The sequence below is a fragment of the Platichthys flesus genome, chromosome 4, assembly GCF_949316205.1.
Source record: "Platichthys flesus chromosome 4, fPlaFle2.1, whole genome shotgun sequence".
Classification (NCBI taxonomy): domain Eukaryota; kingdom Metazoa; phylum Chordata; class Actinopteri; order Pleuronectiformes; family Pleuronectidae; genus Platichthys; species Platichthys flesus.
The window spans coordinates 18,371,189-18,390,211 of record NC_084948.1 but is presented as its reverse complement, the minus strand read 5'-3'; the positions used below and the strand labels follow the sequence as shown (position 1 = coordinate 18,390,211).

At 41.3% G+C, this 19,023-nt stretch overlaps 1 protein-coding gene across 2 annotated transcripts in view; it reads right to left on the bottom strand.

The window, feature by feature from the left end:
- Positions 1–1,227: 1,227 nt before the first annotated feature.
- ppp1r37 (protein phosphatase 1, regulatory subunit 37) overlaps positions 1,228–19,023 on the bottom strand; it is a 39,566-nt gene continuing 21,770 nt past the window's right edge. Inside the window, exons 3-13 of one of the 2 annotated variants that reach the window (XM_062385165.1) lie at positions 15,760–15,805; positions 15,517–15,617; positions 11,585–11,704; positions 10,407–10,557; positions 10,134–10,289; positions 9,520–9,632; positions 7,926–8,067; positions 7,655–7,821; positions 5,119–6,802; positions 4,915–5,000; positions 1,228–3,190 (exon numbers count right to left, since the gene is read on the bottom strand). In XM_062385165.1, coding sequence (XP_062241149.1) covers positions 4,924–5,000; positions 5,119–6,802; positions 7,655–7,821; positions 7,926–8,067; positions 9,520–9,632; positions 10,134–10,289; positions 10,407–10,557; positions 11,585–11,704; positions 15,517–15,617; positions 15,760–15,805 — 2,757 coding nt within the window. In that variant the 3' untranslated portion in view covers positions 1,228–3,190; positions 4,915–4,923. The remainder of the gene's footprint in view (positions 3,191–4,914; positions 5,001–5,118; positions 6,803–7,654; positions 7,822–7,925; positions 8,068–9,519; positions 9,633–10,133; positions 10,290–10,406; positions 10,558–11,584; positions 11,705–15,516; positions 15,618–15,759; positions 15,806–19,023) is intronic. The other variant, XM_062385166.1, reaches the window with a different exon arrangement.

Below are 19,023 nucleotides of genomic sequence, written 5' to 3'. Positions count from 1 at the left end.
TGTTGAATTCGATCGGCTGTCTTGTGAGCAGCTTGTGTCATGTGTCGCTAAACTCGTACACTTCTGCTTCGTATACACAGAGGCTTTATCAATTCCTGCTGAGTATTTTTTTGAGTTTGAATTTAAGTACTAATATATTCACAAAACAGTCAGTAAGGAGCTATCTCAAACCTCCAACTTCTCTGTCGTCGAGGGATTTCACTTGGTTTCAAAGAAAATGTAAATGAGCAATGATCGGTGAGAATTATGTAAGATTAATTATCATTGGAAGAAATGGCAGCAGTTTGCCATCAACCAAATTTTTTTATATTTCAGTATGACATCATGGAGATGAGAATAATTTGTACTCCCTCCCTGTTGTATTTGAAATCATGACGTGATAAACCAGTGAGTCACAGAAACTCAGAAAACATAATAACTTTAACCGCCTGAACGTCAGGTTGTCATGAGTTTCTGAAAGAAACCGTTCGATTTGGATGAGAACTTTAAATTCAAAATCAAATTCTTATGATCTGATTATGCATAAGATATGTGAGCAAATAAACCAACAACATGGAACTGAGGAGACAGTTGATTTCCATCACCCCCCAACTAAGAATTGATTGAACAAACAAGAATTCACTCAGTGCAGACCCCCACCAAGACCAACAGTCCCCATCCGAATCCACATTTTAATTAACTAAATCCAGATTTGTCTTTGGATCTCGAGCATAATTCACAAACACTCATAAATCTCTGTTTTTCTAAACATGGCTGATGTTATTTCATCAAGATCCATATATAAATCTCTAAGAAGGAGGAATATATTTAAAAAATGCCTGATCCCGCTATGTTAAAGAAAGTGAAAATAAGAATTCCTGGTTCTGCACCAAAATGAATCGGCTTGTTCCCAAAACCACATCACATCCATCCACCACTCATGAATATCCATTCAGTTGTTTTTGTGGCATCCTAACCCCAAAAAAAACAACCAACCAACAGCCTGGGATGGAAACGTTTGCTGAGGTGATTGTACCTGGACCACATTGTTTGGAAACGTAAACAAAGTTTAGAGGTGATTTTATTAAGTGGATATTTGACCCCAAATCTCATATTGGATAAAGAACCAACAGCTGTATCTATGAACTGAACCTGATCTGTACACGTTTGTTTCCCTGATATTCATCATGTGCTCCAACATCCGGAAATCCCAAAACTGCTCATTTCATTGAATCATTCACTCGTACCTTTTGTCATTACATGCATTTATTTGAGAGGAACAGATTTCGCCATACATATCTTTGTAATTACCGCCACATTTCAATTAAGTTAACAAATTATTATTAAAAATTTCTAAAAATTAAAGCATTACAAACAGTTGGGTCAAACTCTCTGTTGGGTGGAGAAGAGCAGGAGGGTCCAAATACGCTCCTTTTCAGAAGAAAAAAAACTAAACAATAATCTTGATTGTATCAGTCTCACGACAAAAAAACAACTAAAAACACAGCTCTCTTGTAAAGTTTCACTGTCTTGCTTTGGAAAATTCAGGACAAGGTGAACAGAGACGTCAGGATGTGAAGAGACTTGTTACGTGATGCTGTGAAATCCTCTGATCTGGCTCCACTGTGGGGAATTATAAAACACAACCGCCAGCGCCCCCCTGTGGCCACATATTCACCCAGCAGAGAAGCGTTCAAGCAACAGGGCTTTTGATAATGTTGTATTTGCTTTCATTAGTGCTGCTACCAACCATTAAATCATATAAACCTCTCCTCCCAACACAGATCCCCCACCCCCCCGCCCTAAAAAGAAAAAAATATTCTAGACTAAATATTTGCTCTATCGTGAATCTGAAATATACATCAAAAAAAGAGGTTAACCATTAAAAGCAACCCCTAAATGAAAAAAAGAGATAAAATGAGGAGGTGGTGAAGAAGAAGACAAAGAGGGAAAAATAAATCAGGAAGCTCATACAGCCGTGAAATAAATAGAAAAAGAACTGATTTCTCAAAGCAGCCAAAACGAAAAAAACAAAAGGATGAGTGAAGTGACGACTTTGAAGGCAACATGGATGATGAGCTGGAGCGGAGAGGTGAAATGGCACCGAGTACCAACGGAAGACAGAGCGACAGGAGGGAGGGAGGAGAGGGGAGGCTATGACAGAGTGTCTGAGAATCAACGACGACAACTTCTTTAAAATGAAATAACTGAGCGTACAGCATTGCTTTCCAACATTCACAGATGTTCTGTTGTTTTTTTTCAGCATTGTGACTTAAAAAGGGAAAAAAGAAAGAAGCCGTTTTGTTTGTGACGGCGGCCGACGCCAGCAGCTCCTCCACATCAGCGGGAGGGGACGCTGATTCCTGAGGGGCCAAAGTGAGCAAAGGACAAGGAAACAGACGAGAGGAAAACCACTTTGGCAAAGGTCCCTTAGAGGTTTTCTTTTTTTTCTTTTCTTAAGAGGCTAATTGAGGGAGGGGACACAGACGTAAAACGCTGACATTTAAACAGACACGTTAACATCTTCAGCTTCCGTGAATATAAAAGCCTCCGACGGTGATCGTCCTCCAGTTGGAGAATAAGTGTTTGAAGCCAGCAGGTCCCCGCAGCATGGTCCCCGACTTTTATCTGGTCTTCTGAGTGTGCCACCAACTATACTTGTCTCATCGTCCTTGTCCTCGTTATGTCTCTGTGTGCGTGTTATGAAAAACCTTTAAATGCTAGTTATTTCCCCAACTACAGTCGATACATAAGTAAGCGAGTATGGATTGTGGGAAAGGCCTGTGTTCTGTCTTTGGTTCGGGGTTCATCCTCCCTCCTTTGTCATCCATTCTCTCTCCATCAGATGCTTTGTGTGTAAAGACTGCAGATATGACAAATGTAGTGATAACATGTAGACTTTATTCCTCTTCTCCCCTCCTCTTTCTCATACTCAGTGTGCATGTGTATACGTGGTGGATGTAGTGTGGATTTAGAGGATTCCTTATTTGTCACAGCCGAGCTCCACGGTTCGATTTTTGTCCTTTGTGTATTTTCCAGAAGTTGCTTGAGTTTTCGCACGCGGCGCTTTGACTGTAACACCGGGTCGTCTGTCCTTTATGGAAAGGGGATGTTGGTGGTAAAGTCAAAGAAACGACAGAAACATCAGAGGTTTATCAGTCACGCAGTAGAGCCAGACAGACTATCTGAGTGCTCTCATGTCCTTGCGGTCCTTGGGAAAGCAGAAGAGAGGAGATAAATTAATTCTGACTGTAGCAGAAAACATTTTTAAAACCAAACTCAAGCATCACATCCAATTATCCACAAATCATAAACCATATGTCATACTTGAATGTATTTCAAGGCATTAAACAGACAGAGTTAGAGTCGGCCTCATCTTCTTCAAACATGGCGGCCTGAGGTCAACAGCAGCGGAGGGAGCTTGGCTTCTATTTCGGGAAAGACACAAATGGCTTCTTGCCATTGGACTGTTAGTGGTTCAACCTACTGTTCATTTTCTGCTGTGGCAACCACACAAACAGCACAGGAGGGAAATGATTAAGGAGCTGATTTAACTACCGTGGTTCCCTGAATTACACTTGAGATTTAAAAAAAGAAAGTCTGTCTGTAAACCAACAACTGACAGTTTGGATAATTTGTGTTTTTCTCTCTCGTTTCAAGTTCTCACAATTACACAAGTGAGAGTCGTCATAACAGATTGAACAATTGGTCAGGGGCACAAATGTGGTTTTCAAGGACTTTTGTAAAAGTCCTTAGTGAGATGTAATTCATGTTAAAGAAGTTGGGACCAAACACAGTGAGTGGTCATTGTGAACTACAGATTCATGGGATAATGATTCATTTAAGGTTTTGTATACAAGTTGCCTAACAGACAACTGTTTTGTAAAGTGTAGAAAGTGCCTCCTGGGCAGAGAATGAATGAAACTCGGTGTATGTTTTGTTAACTGCGCTTCTCTTTCCTTAGTAACCTGTCTGGGTGCACGTCATAGTAGTGCATGTGCATGACATCAGCTGTGAACATGGCCTCCTCCTTCTCCGTGCTGTGACGTCTTTCAGAACAAACACACACTTTAAACACACTTGTCACCTGCACACCCCAGTGCTGTTAAACCAGAAACAATGTGGCTACACCTTCATTTTATACAATTTATTAGCTACTGTATTGGAAAAATTAACTAAGAGTGGTTGAAACTTATTTTATAGTTGAAGAGAAACTTTTTGCAGACCTGTCTAAGACTCCATGACCTTAAATGTTTATGACCTGAAACCTGTATGACCTTTCTATATACCTGTATGACCTTCCCATTACTTATTGACTGCCCAAAGAAGCCAATGGAAATGTATGTAAATCATTTGTTACTGTGCTTTAGTTCCTGTCTTAAACTACCTTACAGAACCAGTCTGAACTGGCTCAGGCACACTTCCTTGTCCCACTATATAAGACCCTTGTATTTGACTGTTCTCCATCTTCACTCTGAGATCCTTGTGACTCCCTGTGTTGATCCTTTCTGCAGAAAGCCCCTTATTAAATACACATAAATAACTTTGTTGTTTCCAGCCTCTTGTATCTCCAGATTTCCGTCACACTACACACAGAACAGCAGAGCTATGCTAACAATGCTTAACCAGCTGCTTCCTGGTGTAGAGAGTTAACATTTAAACGATTAAATACTTGACAGATGACAAATCGATACATTTTACCAATCTGCATAGCAACCAGCTGGATTGTTTTTGTTGGGTTCCTAAGTTGTGCTTCTGGTTGTGTTTCGATCCTTCAGCTTTAGTACGTGAAGGGAAGGGGATCCGTGGCTGAAGAGAGGCCGGAGGTGCTGCTGATAAAGCTTTGGTTCCGGTCCGTGATGGTGCTACTCGTATGATGATGAATCTTTGTCTAATTCAGATTTCTATTGTACATACATATAGACAAATGTTTACCTCACAACCTCATGGTGCGTCTCTTCCTGTATCCAAACTGGCCTCTAGCAGCAGCTCCTCCAGGTCCTGTGCACAGCTCACACTCACTGCACGTGTCACACACAAAACAAATTATAAGAGAGACTTTTCACACAAAAAAACAAACTGCAAGTGTGACTTTATTCAACTACAAAAGAAAATATCAGCGATTAAAAAGGGCCTCACCGTGCTCCATCACACAGCTGCCAGGTTTGGGGCTCTCGGGGTCGAGAAGATGGAGGGAGAACTCTGGCCTCAGGCCATTGGGTAGAGCTGAATTCACCTCCTCTCCGTCCAGAGCTTCGGCGAAACACTCGTCTGCAGAGCTCTCATCAGCTGAATCCTCCACTTTCACTGGGGAGACTGAGCCAGTCGTGGCAGATTCTGGACTCTCTGAGGATTCTTCTGCTTGAAGATTTGTCTCTTGTGTATCACTCTGAGAGGCAGCAGGAGCCTGTTGATCAGTCAGGACAGAGAGAACAGGCTTAACGCTCTGTTCATCTGCCTCTGTTGGCTGCTTTGTACCTGGTTCCTCTTGGTTTGGCTGGTTGTCCTCTTCCTCTGTTGAAGTGGGGTTTTCGATTTCTGACAGGCTGGCCGATGCTTCTGGTTTCTCCTCCTCTTCCTCCGTTTGGTGTGGTGACTGGTTCTCCTTTGACACAGATGCTAACTCATTCTGTAGCTGTTCAAGTGCCGGTTTTGGAGGTTGTGTGTCTACTGCAGGAACACTATCATGGGTTTGACTTGGTTCATATGACTGTTTAAACTCTTCCCCTGTGCTATCAGGGGACATCAGTTCTCTGCCACCTTCTACCTTCTCCTCCTCTCCTTCTACAGAAGTGTTTTCAGGTTGGGGGCTTTGCGTGCTCTGTATAACGTCCTCAGTGAGCTGAACTGCTCCAGCCTTTGCTGCTGAGGAGTCGGAGGGCAGGGCCAGTGCTTGTAGATTTGGATCTGTGACTTTGGGGTCTAAAGTACTAGCTGTTACATCTTCTGTGGGTGGACTTGTCGACTGCGTCTCTGTGTGGGTCAGTGGAGTATTTAGTGTGGACTCTGAGTGTGCTATAGAGCTCTGCTCCGTCACGCTACAGTCTGTTGACAGTGCGGGTCCAGGTGAGTGCTCCTTCACCTCCTCCTGTGTCTGCTGTGTTTCTGTGGGTGATTGAGAGGCAGGAGGTGTCAAGGGCTTCTTTGATGGCTCTTTAGTTTGGCTGAGAGTTGCCAGTGCAGCTCTCTGGAGCTGTAACTGCTGCTGCAGCTGGTCGGGGGGGCTTTCCACCCGGGTAACCGTGAAGATCTTACGACCCCGCCCCGGGCTTGAGACTGATATACTGCGACCGGGAGATGGAGGAGTGCCAGGGGCAGCTGGGGATTCTGTGATGGTGATGCCCGGAATGATACATGGCCCTCCTGCAGGTGGATCAGACGGGGACGAGGAAGTCCCAGAGGCACTGAGGAGGGGCTGTACAGGCTCCTGCTGGGTTTGAGGAGCAGCCTGGTTTGTGTTTGTGGAGCAGGACTTTGTTATCACCTCCTCTTCCTCCTCATCCTCAGTGTCTGAATCAGACTCCACGTTTGTCTCAGAGCTCGCTCCAGCTTGGATGCTTGCCTGTTCTTCTTTTTCTGTTGTTTCAATCACCTCCACTATTTCTCCTTCTTTCCCATCCTTGTCGTCTTTCTCCTCTGATGCTGGTGCTTCCTCCTCCTCTTCTTCTCTGGTTCCATCCTCTGTGGCGATTTCAGCCATGGATGCGGACTGTCTCATCATCTGCTCGGTTTCCTCCTTCTCTTTGGCCAGGATGAAGTTCCTCTTACAACCATTCTGGATCTCAGCCAGCAGCGCCCGCTGGGTCTCAATGAAACTCTTTACCTTAGAGACACAAAATTTTCCTCAGCATCTCAAATAAACCACGAGAATATCACAATAAATATAAGACTGGTGAGATCCATCTTTCTACTTGCAGCAATCTAATGAAGAACTTAACTAAGTGCCCTATTAATCACATTATGGCTGAAAACCAAAGTTATTTTTTACCCTTTCTGTGCTTTCGGCATCAAGCATAATTTTCACGTCTGAACGCACAAATTGTTTTCTTCACAAAAAAAAAAGGGCAAAAAACTTCCTGCAATTGCTTGAAACTGTTGTTTTAATCTAATTTTATTCAAACAGAAGTCAATGGTGCTCATGTTGGGGATTAATGTCAGCTGAGGATTTGGTGCTCTAGCAAGAATTTGCTGCAGCAGGACAGAGTAGGTGGGATTGGCTCAAAATAAACTACAGTTCATCACAAAGATGGAACACGTCACCCAGTGAAACAGTGTGTGACTCATTGAGTTGCTCTTTATAGAGTAAAAAAGAGCTCTGGGGTGCAGATATAAGCGCCATTAGGCATATCTTATCTATCTTATTTTAGGTTTTATAAACATACTTTTTGATGGGATCACTTCATTGTTGGTTTTTGGGTTGTTCCCTAGGCCCCAAATTCCTGATTTGTGTGGAAGGCTCAGTTTGACATACATCAAGTCCATGAGGGAAAGTCTGGGTCTGCTCAGGCTACCTTTGTGTAGCCCAGGATCTATCACTTGGACCACAAGTGCTGACAAACAAATGTGAGCAGACACCCAGCGGAGGATAAACACAAGTGCATCTGTTTAGACTATATCTGGTCCTTTACCTCCTCTCTCCTCTACCCCCTTCCCTACATCTTATCTTCATGCTCACAGTTTCTCTCTTGGGCTCCCGGTCGAGATCGAGACGCAGCAGAGAGGTGTTGACCTTCAGGGCGAGCGACAGGGCCATCAGTCCACCCGTCTTGATCTCATTCTCCCGAAGGTCCAGGCGCAGCAGTCTGGGGCTCTCAGCGATGAATTCAGCCACCGCCACCGCTCCTACAGAATAGATGGCAGGAATAAATCACCAATGCAACAGACAACAAGAACTATGCAACTATGCACAAGAAATGAAAAAGGGGAACACAGGTATTAGTTCCCACCTTCGCAGGACAGTTTGGTGGAAGCAAGGCCCAGTCTGAGCACAGAGCGATTGGCAATCAGTCCGTCTTTAAGCTTGTGGACCCCTTCATTACCCACTGAGTTATGGCCAAGGTTCAGAGTCTCCAGACTCTGAGTGCATGGCTGAGAGAAACAACAGAAGACAATGAAAACAAAGACACGTCTGTGTTCAATGTTAAAAATAATACAACAGTTATTTCTTTAGCAATGAGGCAGTGTAGTCATAAAAGTGAGATCGCTGTGTTGCTGATGGTTTGAACAAGCAATTTTTGCTACATAAGAAATCTCTGTTAATTTTGGATTACTGGTTAATCGTCATATGACAGACATTACCATCTCATTGCATTAGGCCAACCATTGACACTGGGGTTATTTCCAGGGCCATTAATCAGTAGGAGGGACAGTCATGAGATGCACTTTATCAGTATGATTGGAGGGATTTCTAATTCAAAATCCTGCAGGCCTCAAAGCATCACACCATTTCTTAGAAGAGGTCAAACATGCAGGACTTTATGTTCTAAAAGAAAAACAATCACATGCTTCTAAAAATAAGTCGAGGGCTGTGTTTTCATTCTCTAGAACTAACAACATGCGAGACGTTAAGGTAATTCTTCAGTCTATAGATAGATATAACCTTTATACAAAGATTTCTGTTCGGATCTTCAGTAGTTTACATGAGTCATTCCTATGATGTTTGAATTTATATCTATGAACTTCTTAATAGCCGATCAGACAGAATATAAACGAGCTGCAACTACATACAAAGCTAAGTGAAGGATCACTATAAAACTTTAAATAAACAAGCGACCAGAAATATACGAGTCAAAGTAAGTCTTATGCAAATGTCTGTCGATTGGGGTGGACAGGAAAAAGTGGTCTGAGTCACGCTCTACTCTGTTGCTGCATGGAGCAGACATTTTCACTTTCACATGAACTGATAACCAGTAAAGAGGGCTCTAAAATTAAATAGGCTGTGTGGCTGGTGTGAAGTTACATAATTGGGATGGGTCTGCACAATGGTAGCACAGGCTACCACAGCAACCCCAGTGGCAAGAATATGACCTGTCATTGTTCCAGTGACATTTACTTTTTCATAGGTAAATTCTTGCCATTAATCCTTTTGAATGGTTCTGTGCTTGAACACCACATTGAAAACTGTGTTAACCTTGCAAAATCGTTCTGTTATCCTTATTTCCAGCACAACGTGGCCAACACACAATTAACTGTTTTCATTTGGACATAGTATATCAACATACTGGATCCCAAAACACACAAGACACAGCCGGTGACTACGCCGGACTGCAGAGGGTCAAAGAAACAGACCTCAGGCTGGGTGTAGAGGAGATTAAACAACAGTTAGAATGTACAAGTGTGGATGTGGTCAAGCTGCTGAGCATGAACAGATGCTGTGTGAGGAGAGGGAAGGTATAACAATAAGCAGAGAGCTATTATGATCACTTCTCTGACAGTGTAATGAGCGGATAGTTGAATCGTGCACAGACACACACAGCTTGTGGTTTCCTCTTAAAACCTCTGATGAGTGTGTGTGCAGTGCGTGCGTGCATGCGTGTGTACCAGTGCAGCAGCTAGGTAGCCCATGCCGTTGTGTGTGAGCTGATTGTTCCATAGCACCAAAGTGACAAGGCCTTTCCTCTGTTCTTTCAGTCCCTCACACACGTAGGCCAGACCTGAGATGACAGAGATAGAAAGCAAAAGAGTCAGTGTGTTCCTGCCTTTCTGCCTTTAATTTAAAAGTATCAAAATTAAGCTAAATTAATGATGTGAAAAGGTGATAAAACTATAATTGCATTACATCACATCTGTCCTGCTGCTGGTCAATATGCAAAAGGTATATTCTGAAAATATAAGACTAAGGTCCAGTTACTTGACTGATTTGAACTTGGCAGGATGCCTTTAGGAGCTTTATGTACATAAATGTATATGTGCAGACAACTTAATGAGTATTCAATGTAACAATATGTATATTGTTTGCTGTGTATTCCATTCTTGGCTTTGTGGTGCTGTATTACTTTTACTTATCCAAAAGGATCAATAAACTCTTTTCTGAGTTTGTGAAAAACGCTATTGAGGTGTACACTCGATAACAAAACAATCCCACCTTGAAAAAACACATGGGCTTTAAAACAGTCCTCTATTGTAACTGTTTGTACTCCATCAGTGCTGCGTACCAGAGTCTAGGATGTGGTTGTTACGCAGATCCAGGATCTGGATGTTATAGTTGAACTTGAGCAGGTTGCCAAGTTGGGCTGAATCCTGGAGGCCATTGAGCTTGTTGTCCGCGAGGTACAACTCACGCAGATTCATGTTCATCTTCAGAGCCGTGGCTGAGCAGAAAACAAATGAAGGTGAGGGAAAGGAGGGAGATGAGAAAAACTGGTCAGGAAAGAGAAAACCTCTTGTACATCACCCCCTCGCCTCCCTGGTACTTTTCTCTCTCTTACCCAGTAACATGAGCGGTCTGCCAGATATTCCTGCATTCTCCAGGTGGAGGACTGCCAAGCTGCCACTGATCCTGAGCGCTCGTGCCACAAAGGGAGCCGAGTGATCCAGCAGGGGCGTGTTATGTGCATCGAGATACTGCAGAGAGCTTGTCTGAGGGGGGGACACCAACAGAGATACAATTAATTTCCCAGAGAAAACAGCTCAACCCGTGAACCTGAGGTAACACACACATCATCTATAGTTGAATCCCCTAGCAATCTAGTTGGATACTCTTACCCTTGTCGTGTAACCTCCCATTATATCTGCTGTAGAACACTGATGACAAGGCCAGCCAAGAGCTACATCTGTTTCCATAAAAACAACTTCATCTTCAAATGACAAAATGTTGTGAATAAACAATTAAGTCCAGATGAAAGTAATGTCCTCTTTTTTCCCCCATCTGATGAATCCAGAAGCTCACATGAGGGATTCAGGGACACATTGTTATCAAAATATTTGTTTCTTAGTTCTCTGTTAACTAGTGTGTGTGTGTTTTAGTCATCACCAGACACTCAGTGCTTGTAGACTCTGGAAAGCCTTTTGATTCAACCACTGATGCATTCATAAAACTTATCCTCTCAGAGTCAGAGCCGTGATTACAGTAGAACTGTGGTACTCATTACATTTTGTAAACACAGTTATTGAATCATTAGTAAATGTGATTGAGAATTCAGTGTTTTTCCCTCTAGACCTAATTTGTGGTTTGGTGAAGAGATAATTGTTGCGCCATGAGCCAACTTTAACCCACAAAATACCCACAAACCCAACTATCAAGGAAACTAATGAAACCATATTCATTCCAGACTTTTCAGAACTGTATTAAAATCTTCTTTTGTAATGTGGTTCACTGTTGCTTCAAAGAACACTGTACAAATTAACCAGCAGCTGTTCGTATCCATGTGTTTCTCACAGATTCAGCTGGAAAGGTGACATATTAATGTGTTACCTGCCACCCATTTTTAGTTCAATGTTTCATGTCTGTCAATAAAAATCTTGAAAACAGGCAAAGAGATCTTATTTCACCACTTTAATGTGTTTTTTAGATCCATAAAAAAAAAATTTAATCTCTGTTTATTCCCTCATTGTCCTTTTCCTCTGCAATATAGATGTCACACACTGTAAAACAATGAACTCTCACCTTTCGCATCATGTGAGCTGCTGCCTGCCATCCCCGCGTGCCAATGTGCTTGTTAAAGGAGATGTTGAGATGTGTGGCGGACTCATAATACTCGATCATGTCAAACAGAGCTGACGCACCCTGAAAAAGTGGAAAAGTGGAAAAAAGAAGTAAAAGACAAATACAGTAAATGTGATGGTATTATACAAATCCAGCAGTTGAACACAGTTGATCACAAAGTTTAAAGTGTGAACCAGAGTTAGAGATGTTACAAAGAGCAGCTGTTGTTGCTGCGGTAACAGTCCCTCCGGACAGGGGAGACCTGCGGAGGTGTTTCCATGACGGCCTGAGGTGAGAGGTAAAGAGGTACCTCTCTTGGGTTACTGATGTATTTGAAGGGTCATAAGATGAATGGAGACAGGAAAAAGAATAGCATTCAGTAAAGCGTATCGCTCTGCCAAGACAAAACAATCCTACACACGTCTGTCTTTTCATGATGATGAAAATACTAATACAAGGAAGAGGAAGTAGTCCTCGCCAAACTGTACAAATAACTGATTTATCGTTCAACAGTGTTTTGTATTTTGTAATCCTATACAACATTTTTACCTTAAATATGAATCGGAAAAGTAACTAGTAACTATAGCTGTAAGATTTATACGGTGGAGGGGTTGTAGCATTCCCACTTCAGGCAGCTCGGGATGAGTTTCCACACACTGCCTGAGAGTGTATCAATTTTCACATTAGTACAATAATTCCATCTGAAATGTGGTGAAACTGAAATATATGTAAAATGTACTTCCATCACTCTCATTGCTTTCTTTCAACGTTTTGTTTTGATTTCTCAGAGAACAATTTATGGATTTTGTAGATCTTGATGAAAACAAATCAGGAATGTTAAGGAGACTGATATTTATGAGTGTGTGCAATTTGTTGCAGATTACGTGTCATTTAGCTGACGCTTTTATCCAAAGCGACTTACATTTTTTTTAGAACACTCATGATTTTATGAGGGGCCATCTAGGGGTTCAGTATCTTGCCAAGGATACTTAGGCATGCAGATGGGATAGAGTGGGATTCGAACCGGCGACCTCCTTGTTGCAGAGCACCACTCTATCCCCTAGGCCACGCTCTCCCTCAGATCTAATTATAAATCCAGATCTAGTGAATCTAACCCCCTGTTTTCATGACTATCGGGCGTTCGCTGTGATGTGTACTCTACTTTGTGTCATTCTTGTAAAATAAACTTTAGTTGAGTATAAAAAAGTTACTGATGAGTTTTATGTTGAGTTGTCTGTTAGATGATTATTGGACTTGTTATATCAGCTAAATTCTAGGGGTCATGTGAGACCTGATTAATCACCAGTTGAAAGACTGTGCTGAATCAGTGCTTTAAACCTGTGGTGCACAGAGGCCTGTTCAGTGAGGAGCAGCTGCAGAAAATAGAGCTAGATGTCAGGTGCTGCAGGATAAGATTGAAGTGCACTTGTGATTAGAGTGTTTTAATCTCATTTGGGTTTTGTCGATGCTGTGAGCTCCATGTCTTTCATCCATCACTGACAACTCCAACTCTGTTAAGGTATTAATGACACTGGAGTAGAGATGGGTGACTTTTATTTAATTCTATATTATATATTTATCTTAAATATTAGCATATTTGACAGAAATATTAGTTACTGAGTCATTATATCTCATGAGTAGATTCTTGATTAAATGCCCAAAAAATAATGAGCAGATGATAGAGCTGCTCCTGTGCTGCTGGTCTCAGGATTCTATGCAGATAAAAATGAAAGTATGAGTTTATACTCTACTGAGGCTGGTGAGCTGTAACAAAATCCGTCAGGCTGCTGCAAAGCATCTCATAACCTTTTCCCCCTTTGTGTGCGTGTGTTTGTGTGTGTGTGTGTGTGTGTGTGTTTGTGCTAGCAGACATTACTAAGTATACACAAGTGTGTTTATCTACAGGGTGGGGGAAGATGAGTCACATTCAGTCTTATAAAACCAGCCTGTGTTAGCCTCCCTCCCTCTTCATCTCCCCTCAAACCATTTTTCTTCTGTTATCTTCATCATTCCCAACAAGACGACACTAGTGCAGATAGGAATCTCTGCCAAATCAAGAGGTCTACTCAAACGTAGAAAACACCCACCCACATCTTCATTCAGTTCCTATTCTATCCCACCTTCCCCCAATCTCGCCTCAACCAGGCACACTTCCCTAATGTTTCCTCTTTTCAGTGTCTCATTTTATCCGAGCCAGAGACCAGACAGTTGTCGCAGACTGGGACACTGATCTCTGGTGATTCAGTCACTGACACATTCAGCTGCTTCGTGCACATTTCCGGGGCAGTGTTCCATGTTGGATGAAAAGTGTGTCATTTTGCATTTGCATGGATTGCATGCGTGTCAAACTGTGTGTATCTGTTCATAAATATCCGTTTAAAAAAATTATCTTTTCACCATTGTCCACTTCAAGCCTCATGATCTTCTGTGAAATCTTCAATGGAATGTGACTAAATCTGTACAGGATTGGCTGCAAATATTTGGGGCTAAAGAGGAAATGTGGCTGTACAGATAAAAACGTATATGTGAAAAAGGTAAAACTAAATGGAGTTCAAGACTTTTGGACCACACTGTACATGACTGTAAGTCACTATACATGTGACTGGAAGTCTGCTGTAAAGATAAAAAAAATTGTTCTACATGAAAAGAGCATTTATAGCATATTTCCGTCATTATTTTCCATATCTTACCTAGATCCTGTTGCCTGATCTTATTCTGCAGAGGTTCAATGACAGCCAAATAGAAAATTGGAGACACCAGCTGTTTTCCCCCCCTTGACAAACCAATGTCAATAAACCGGTAAAACATTTCAGGTGAAGGGACAAATGGGAATGATACCCAACCCTAGTCACAGTGACCTTTAGCCACTGAAATCTAATCAGATAATCTAAGAGTCCAAGTGACAACTGGTCAAATATGTATTAAATTCCCAGATTTGAGGCATTCTTAAGAGTGCATTCATCAGGCAAAAAACGGGTTGTGAAGTCACAATGACCCTGACCTTCAGATTCCAATCAGTTCATCCTTGAATCCAAGAAAATGTTTGTATCAGATGTAATAAAATTCCCTTTAAGTATTTCTATTAAATCACATTCACAAAAAAACGAGGTCTTGTGACATTGACCTTTCACCACCAATTTGTACTCACCCTTGAGTCCCACTGAACATTTGTAACAAAACGCATTCTTGAGATATAGTATTCACAAGAATAAGTTGGACAGACAAACAAGAAGAAAACATACTGCCTCTGGACACATAAAAACTAATTTAGACTCTGATGGAAACAGCAGACATTAAGAGATAGTCTGGAAATTACATAATAGCTGCCAAATTTCCTATAATCTATAAGTAGCTCTGAAGACAGGACAACAATTATCTTACATCTGTAAGTCTGCTGGAAAACAGACGAGTCTCTTGCCTAATTCATTCGGTAGTTAAGGGTGAAAGACCTCACAAGGCTTTAGCCAGAACATAAGAAAATAATGAGCAGTCATTAAAGTGACCCTTCCTCCCCTAAATTTTTTTTATCTTGAGCCACTGTGGCTTGAAGCAGGCCTTGTGTCTATGTGTGATTCAGTGCTTTGCAGTATATCTGGAGCTCTGTGTGACAGGAAGTGGTCAGGGCTCTGTGTCCCTCTGCTCCACACTGCAGCGCTGTCTCTGCATGTCTACAGCCCTAAAGTCCCCAATGGTATTTACACAATTGGACATCTGGAGTAATCAGAAAATCCATGGCCAACACTTCACATCCTGAGTGAAAAAACAGGATCAGGCTTAAACTGAGGGCAGAATGGAGGAGCAATAGAGAGAATGAAAAGAAGAGGGAAAGGCATGCGAGAAGAAAGCACTAAGAGACGTGAAGTGAGAGACAGATTTAAGTGAGATATTCTTACGTCTTCATCCAGGTTGGTCTGCTCCAGGTCTATCACTTTAAACTGGACCCTCTTCAAAATCTCCTCCAGAGACTCACAAGCTTTATAGTCCAGCTTCTCACCTAAAAACACAACCACACACACACATCTTCATTAACATCAACATAATATAGCATCATTAAAAAACAGTTTGTTAAATTTATAATCTCATCAGAACAAGTTTCATACATTTATAGCGTCAGTCAGGCGGTTTTTAGTGCTTACCTTTGAGATCTAAGCATTCGTTCCGCTGTGTCAGGTCCTTCAATTCCTACAGAAAGAAAAAGAGGCAGTGTCAGTTAAAGATTGTCATATAAGATTATTATATAATATATTTCTCATGGAAGAAATCTGTGCTTTTCACATGTTGAAAACCTCCACATCACGGAGGGGGGCGGGGGCGATTTGATAAATCAGTGCTGGAGACAAAATACAGATCCTGTGTAAACTAAGATAAACCATATCACTGTGCTTTGGAGCAGTAATTAGCTGGAAGAGGGGCTCTACTATTCCTAATGCCATTTCCACTTCCAAAAAAGGTCAATGTGGCAGTGATGCTCTGTTAAGTGGAAAAAATACACTATTTCCTACAGCTGCTTCCCGGTAAAGGGCTATCCTTGGTTTGCTGGAGTGAAACTCTAAATAGGAAGCAGAACACTAGAAATATTTCAGTGTACACAACTGAGTGGTCAGTAAACCGAAAAGCAAGTTTGAAACTAAACTGTAAACAGAGAGATACAATCACACATGGTCATTGTTAAGATCATCTGTTCACACCTTGTATTAAAATGCATCCTGCCCATCTCTCCAGTGACAACTGGTGATTGGATCTCACTTTACGGTTCTATTTGCAGAAAATTACGTACGTCATTTGTGAAGAAGAAACGATGTTGTTTTTTACAGAGTCTGAGTTTGCAGATGTGTCTGATATCAGTATTGGTGTGTGTGTTGGCGTTTGCGGGAGAGAGAGCAAGAAAGAGCAAGTAGAGTCAGGAGTGGCTGAATGGATCGATGCTGTTGTAGATCTTCTATGAGGACAGATTTGACCCATTTATGTGATCAGTGTTGATATTGTGGGGGTGGCCACAAACAAATCATTGAGAAGCTTTCCATTAATTGTGATGCAGCGGGTCAGAGAACGTTTGCCTAGTAGACTGTCCTTCATACTTTATGTGGGCCCGAATGCATTTTGTTCACAAAGCAAAAAGAATGTGGCCATATGTGTCCCAGACGAAACAGTTCAGATCTGTACTTATCGCTTACCACTGGTAATCAGATCACTCAGGACACAAGTTAATACCAGGTATGAATCGTTCATGGCTGGCAACATTTAAGCACACTCAACCTGGCAAATTAAGAAACGTGACTTGAATCTTCCTTGACAAACGTCTGATCAAGTGAGGCTTTCAGTGTGTGTTCAACCTGACCAGGTCATCCATCCTGGGATGTAGCCTGATAACTCAGGGTTATGGTTACAGATCAAAAGGTGGGAAGCCATTTACCCTTCACCCTTGTAAAAAAAAAAAAAAACACCCACACAAACATGACAACATACAGAGTGCTGCCCTCAAAACTATGTACCAGCAAATCCCTCTCCTGTTGGCTGCCCATACCATTCAGCATGAATTACATGACCTCTGTCTTTCTGCCTGCCTGCCTCTGTGTTTGCCGCTGAACATTTGGATGCTGGTTTAGTTGTAGTGAGGGTTCATCACAACTTCTACAAAACTCAACATATCCCAAACATAGGGCTGGGCGATATGACTTCAAATCACAATTATTTTGAACCAAAAAGCAGGAAAACCCTATGAAACCAAGGAGTTATGACGATAATTGTGAAACAGACTGAACCATTCATTTAAGTTAGGATTTAATTTGTGATATGTGATTCTTAATGAAGTTGTTCTTCATCATCCAGATGGTATTTACTGTGAAAACAAAAACATAATACAACATTTAACAGCAAGTTAATTTTCACCTACAATTAACTGGGGCACTGTCAGTGAGAATAACAGTGTAAATACCTCTCTGACAGATTGGAAAGACAATGTTTACCATGTAAGGATTATCAACAGACCAAAAATAAGACTGTTACAATTAATGATTAAAATAAAGTGTGTTCTATACACATACTTGAAGTTCATATCAACTTTTTGAACACATATTTTAATGTTTTACATCTAGACGTTTTGATTTTGGCCTTAAATAATGATTTGATACTTCTGTAATGTACTTAGCTGAATATTCTTCATGTAAAGGGCATAAAACAATAAAAATTTAGCAAACATGTACTGCTCTATTTTAAACAAACTTTTCTTTAACTTCACAATGGGAGGAATCAATTTTGATTATCAAATCATTTTAATCAGAAGCATGTTTTATGTAATCACGCTTCATTACAGTTCCTTTAATGAAGACATTCATTGCCTTGCGATAAATAAATAAGGCAGCCAATGTTCATTCTGCAAAATTGCTTACACTCAGTCTTTCTATTGTAAGGAAAAGCCCCCTTTTTTCATTAAATGCAGTGTTTGCCATGTTGTGTAAGTGCATTTTAGTCTTGTAAAGTTCAGAACCACAAAGTCTTGTGGTCCAATGCCCTTCTGCAAATGTAATTTCATATTAGCCTATCTTTAACGATATCCGACTTTCCCTATCAGGAGAACAGGTGGAGAGAAAAACTTCCTGTCATTAAAATTCTACAGCTCAGTCTGAATTAAGCAGTTGATCCACCGACATTTGTCATATTTGAGTCCGTATGAAAATTTGCGCCAAAAGGTATTGGACAACCCGACAAATAATTCAGAATACAAAGCAGGCAAGGAAAAGCATCCAGGATGTCCCGATTTGAGAGATGGCTTTAGTAAGATTATATGTCGGCAACCGCACACACTGAGAAAAGGACAGATGTTCGACTGAACAGAAACTTCTGTCATCAAGACAAGAAAAAAATAGAACATTTCAGTTCAAATGAATCACTACGAAGCCTTGTTCTATCAATGTTACTTTGAATGGACCATAGTCAAACTTCAGGTCATGGTGCTTCATCAGTGACCTATTCGTTTCCTTTTCTTCTTGCTTACTTTGATATTGGTGTTGATCAAGTTACCTGTAAATCCCTTATAATCTCAATAGAAATACCTACTTATTATGGGATTACTTTCCTATCTAAACTAAAGACGGTGGTTTTACTACTTGAGAGAAGGACTTATTGGTTTCGGGTTAAGATTTTGTAGGGCTTCACTCTTAACCCTGCACCCACACTCAAATATCCCTTGCTTGTGCATAGATTTGCTTTGCTTGTGCTCAAAATGTGTGCTTGGATATATTTTCAGAAGGGAAGTACATATAATAAAAGGCATGGAGGGCGGGAATGAATGTGGAGCAGTCCTGTAAGTCCTGCTGTCAATAAAGACTTTTGAATAAAGATAGTGGAAACAAAGGGTGAAACTAGTTGTTTTTCTCCAATTTTGGTGAAAGAAAGCTGCA